Source organism: Suricata suricatta, chromosome 12 (genome assembly GCF_006229205.1).
Source record: "Suricata suricatta isolate VVHF042 chromosome 12, meerkat_22Aug2017_6uvM2_HiC, whole genome shotgun sequence".
Taxonomy (NCBI): Eukaryota; Metazoa; Chordata; class Mammalia; order Carnivora; family Herpestidae; genus Suricata; species Suricata suricatta.
Genome location: NC_043711.1, coordinates 82,909,328 through 82,913,844, shown reverse-complemented (window position 1 = coordinate 82,913,844; position 4,517 = coordinate 82,909,328). Strand labels below are relative to the sequence as shown.

Below are 4,517 nucleotides of genomic sequence, written 5' to 3'. Positions count from 1 at the left end.
TCCCTTTATTTTCTTAACTTTACCATTTTCTCTTCCTTTTTTCCACTTTTGGGGAGATTTTCTCAACTTTATCTTGCAACTCTTCTGTTAAAATTACTCCCTTCATATTTTTAATCTTTCAAGAGTTTTCCCTTATCTTTGGGTCTTGTAATACCCTCTTGAACTCACAACCCTGGTGTGTGTATAAGACTGTAGGTCAGTGGTTCTCCACTCTAGGTTGATGTCACAAAAACCTGGGAAGATTTTACAAATTAATGATGTTCAGGGATTATGGTTTAATTGATCCAAAAATGGATCCCAAACATAATTTTTTTTTAAACTGTTGTCTCATCTTCACAGAAATAAGCTCTTACTATTCCTTTGTGTCTAGACAGGCCTGGTGCATAGCAGGCACCGCCAAACAACTGCTGAATGAAGGAATGAGCAAAGCGCTGGTTTACGAAGGAAGATTGTAAAATAAGAACAAATTCCAGGCAATATGCTACTTTGTCCCTAATGTTTTCTCTAAATATATTTGAAAACCTAATAATACATGAAAATCAAACAAGTCATGTAGGACAAAGAAGTATTTAAAACCCAGAGGTTGTAAAAAATCATGAAATTCCTATTTCATCTTTCCTTTTAGGCAAGTTTTTAATAACATTTCTTGTGAACTAGGAAGTTAAGGTCTAATAATTTTCATGTTTCTGCTGAAGCCCCATGGCAATAGTGGCCTCTGCTGAGGAGAGGAGCAGGACCTGTGCAGGACTGCAAAACAACAGGGCCCAAAGCGAGTCCAGACTTCTGCCTATAAAAAGGTGGAAGCTTCTACTTCACTTGAGTCGATAGAGGGGAAGTGTGTAGAGGGGACCCTGAGAACCAGATGCCAAAAGGACAGTATTGAGGGGCCAGCCAGGGAGAGCACATCGGAGTGGTGGGTAGGACAACAGACAGGTCTTGAAAACTCATGACAGATGGACCAGAAGCATGAGTTTCTGCCAGGCTTAGGGAGCCAGAACACGTTGACAACAGTACTGGTAAATTATGCACTTGCCACCTCACTCTCCTTATGGCAACATGGGGCCAAAGAGGTGACAGCACAGAGTGGGGAAACAGGGCCAAGCACCTGCTGTCTACCCCGTGTCCCCACTGCAGAGGGCAGGCTGGCAGCGGGCCAAAGGTTGGTGAGGGGCAGTCTCTTATCTCCAGATTCGGTTTAAAGGTTTTGTTGTGACACCAGACTGGGCAGTGGGCCTTCAGGGCCTGGGAAGTGAGGAGAGAAGCCTCAGGACTTGGAGACTTGCCTGACATCCCGTCCAGGGGTAAGGGAAGCACAAGCCCCAGAGAGTCAATGTACAGACAGTGGGAGACCATAAGAGCTGCCTTTTGATCCAACTGCGCTTGTTTAACCCAACAGTTGAACTAGCACTTTGTGTTCGGTGTTACTTTCCTTCTCAATTGAATATGATCGATCAGCTTAAGTTCATGGACACTGGATTGTGGCTCTGATTTGACCTGTTTGGCAACTTCCATGATTTCTATCTGCTGTAGTGATTGAATTTATGAGATCTGCCTTTCTCCTTTTCCCCCTGGTAATTCACCAGAACCTGAATTTGGTGTGGAAAGATGGTTTGGGATTCAAAGTAGAGTTGGTTTGAATCAAACATGACTAACAGGAGAAAGCCTGTAATTCCTGCAGTGCTTTAACAAACACATTTTTGGAGAAAAGGCAATGCTGGCTCGCGGAGGACATCAGAATTCCCAGGCACAGTGGCAAGCGCTGAGGTGGATGGCTGAATGCCCGACGGAGCGTGAAGATCATACCTGAAGGGAAGCAACAGGGGTTACCTCTGGGGAGTAGGGGTGGAGACTGGCTGGGAAGCAGGAGAGCTTTGTCGGGTGAGGTGATCTTGAACAGGGGGCTCAGTTGGCTGGTGCAAGCACTTGTCATATGCCATTACTGTGAGTAAATCTCACCTGCCCTCCAGAAAAGGCAAACTAGTTAATGGCTCGCATGTTGGTGTTTAGGAGCGTGTACTGTCTGCAACTGACCTTGAAATGCATCAGAAAATAGGATAGATGAAGGAATGGATAGTTCCATGATAAAGAAATGTAGCAGAATGTTAGTTGTGGAATTAAAGGGATATATAATATTTTCGACTTCCCTGTTTTATTAATTTCTTTTAATGTTTTTGAGACAGAGAGAGACATCGTGAGCAGGGGAGGGTCAGAGAGAGAGACAGATACAGAATCTGAAGCAGGCTCCAGGCTCTGAGCTAGCTGTCAGCACAGAGGCTGATGCAGGGCTCAAACCCATGAACCATGAGATCCTGACCTGAGCCAAAGTCGGACGCTTAGCCAACTGAGCCACCCAGGCATCCCTCTTCTTAATGTTTGTATTTATTTTTCGGACAGAGACAGAGCATGAGTGGGGGAGGGGCAGAGAGAGAGAGAGAGAGAGAGAAAGAGAGGGAGACACAAAATTTGAAGCAGGCTACAGGCTCTGAACTGTCAGCACAGAACCCAATGCAGGGCTTGAACTCACAAACCATGAGATCACGATCTGAGCTGAAGTCTGACCCTTAACCGACTGAGTGTATCACAAATTGGGATGCATCCAAAGCAGGCTTCCCATGTGAAGAAATCCCACTGCCAAGGGGACTTGGAGGCAGAATATCTTTATGTTCATAAGTCATCTTGGTTTCATCCTAAACCTTCCTTAGGATCTTGGGGGATCCTTTAAGGAAAACAAGAGGGTATACAAGAAGGTCTAAGGAAAGAAAGGAGGGGCAGGTCTTCAAGACTTTGCTCTGGAGCCAGACCACCTCCTTCCCCAGGGACAGAGCCCCTTCCCTTTTCTAGAAACCAGACTGTGCCACTGGGTAATTTAAGTTGACCAGACCTTCTTTCCCATTATCTTTTCTGGAGAAACTTGAGCCAGGACGACACAGGAACCTCAGATTTAGATCCCAGCCTTAAGAAGCCTGAGAACAAAGAGAAGATACCAGTGACCACACTTCACTTTCTTTACACAAATCTCTGAAATCAATACCGATCCAAGGTTGGTTTGCTCTGTTCCTATAATCACCCTCTTCTCAGGTGTGCTTCCTGAGTCCACAGGGACAAGGGCAAATACGCAGTGGTTTCCCAGAGAATCAGTTTTCCTTGGAGATTTGGGGGAAATTATCTGAAAGGATTACTGCTATATTTAGACAAACATGGATATATAATGAGTGGAAAATCCCTATCATCTTTCACTAAAAAGAGAGAGTTTGAAGAAATTTTGCTGAACCCTTATGAACCACATCCCTAGGCTCCCAAGGGTATATTTTTTACTCCCCTGACACCATTAAGGAAACTGCACTGGAAAATTTAGAGAAATATTTTTGCTAGATGGACGAACTCACTGTAGACAAAGGTTACTTCTGGTGTATGAAGGACAATGAAGGGGGATTTCAAGGTTTATACAATACAGTTTTTTACCTCTTGTTCCCAAGGTAACAAGAAAAAAAAAAAGACAAAAAGAAAAGCCCTAGTAAAAAATAATTACATGTAGTCTCTGGGGGGGAGTCCCAGAGTGCTACTGGATGACGGGGCCTCACAGAGTAGCAGGCATGTCCTGGGACCCACACATGAGTCTGAGGGAAGGCACATGTTTACCCACGATGTACTTGCGCAGGTAAACAGGACCATCAGGGATTCTGGGAAGAAGGTGCAGAAAAAACAGCTTCTAGAGTCTGAGACTCTGCCCCAGTTGTGAAACCTTGGGCAAGTCATTCTCTACACCCCAATTTCCTCATCTTTAATATGGCTTTAACACTGTAGGGTTCTGTGAGGATGATATAAGCCAAGGTATGTAACACGCCTGGTGCATCCTGGGTACTCAACAAACATCACTCCTTTCCTATCCCCAGTGTAGCAGAAAAAAACAATCTTTCGGAAACATTGGTGGGAGTGGGAAATGATAAGACGGATGGCTAGAGACAAGAGACCCAGAAACAGAGTACCAATTATAAACCAGACTCAGTTCAGCATGTGTGGCCACAGGGGCAGCAAGGAGCAGGTGTCTCTGAACCATGGGCACAATCTGCTATGGAGGCTGGAGGCAGCACTGGGGCTCAGCATTTAGACCATGTGATGATACAGGAAGAGAGAGGCAGAAAGGCCTTTTCAACCTAGTGTTTAAAGACACACAGCAGGGTAAGCATTTCAGTTATTTTTAGTTAAAGAAAAACAGCCTTTTCCAAGGGTGACAAAGTGAACGGAAGATCATAAGGAAGCAGGGTGCAGGCTGCTCAAAGCTCTTGCTCCAAAATCTGGAGATGAGGAAAGAAGGCCTACCCAGGAACTCAAGGGTGATTGGCCAGCAGAAGGACAACTTTGATGACTTTGGTCACTAGACTGGTCTAAGTAGGCTCTAAGGTGATTTCCACCTGCCAGTTGGCTGATATGATTAACATCATTATTCTTGGGGACTATTAAATTAAGGAATGATGCAGGGAGCCAAGAGAGTGGCTTATTCAGTTGGATTCTGAATC

General features: G+C 44.8%; 1 protein-coding gene across 1 annotated transcript in view; it reads right to left on the bottom strand.

The window, feature by feature from the left end:
* Positions 1 to 4,180: 4,180 nt before the first annotated feature.
* DYNLRB1 (dynein light chain roadblock-type 1) overlaps positions 4,181 to 4,517 on the bottom strand; it is a 20,870-nt gene continuing 20,533 nt past the window's right edge. The window contains exon 5 of the mRNA XM_029918449.1: positions 4,181 to 4,517. Within this exon, the coding sequence (XP_029774309.1) occupies positions 4,496 to 4,517 (22 nt within the window). The 3' untranslated portion in view covers positions 4,181 to 4,495.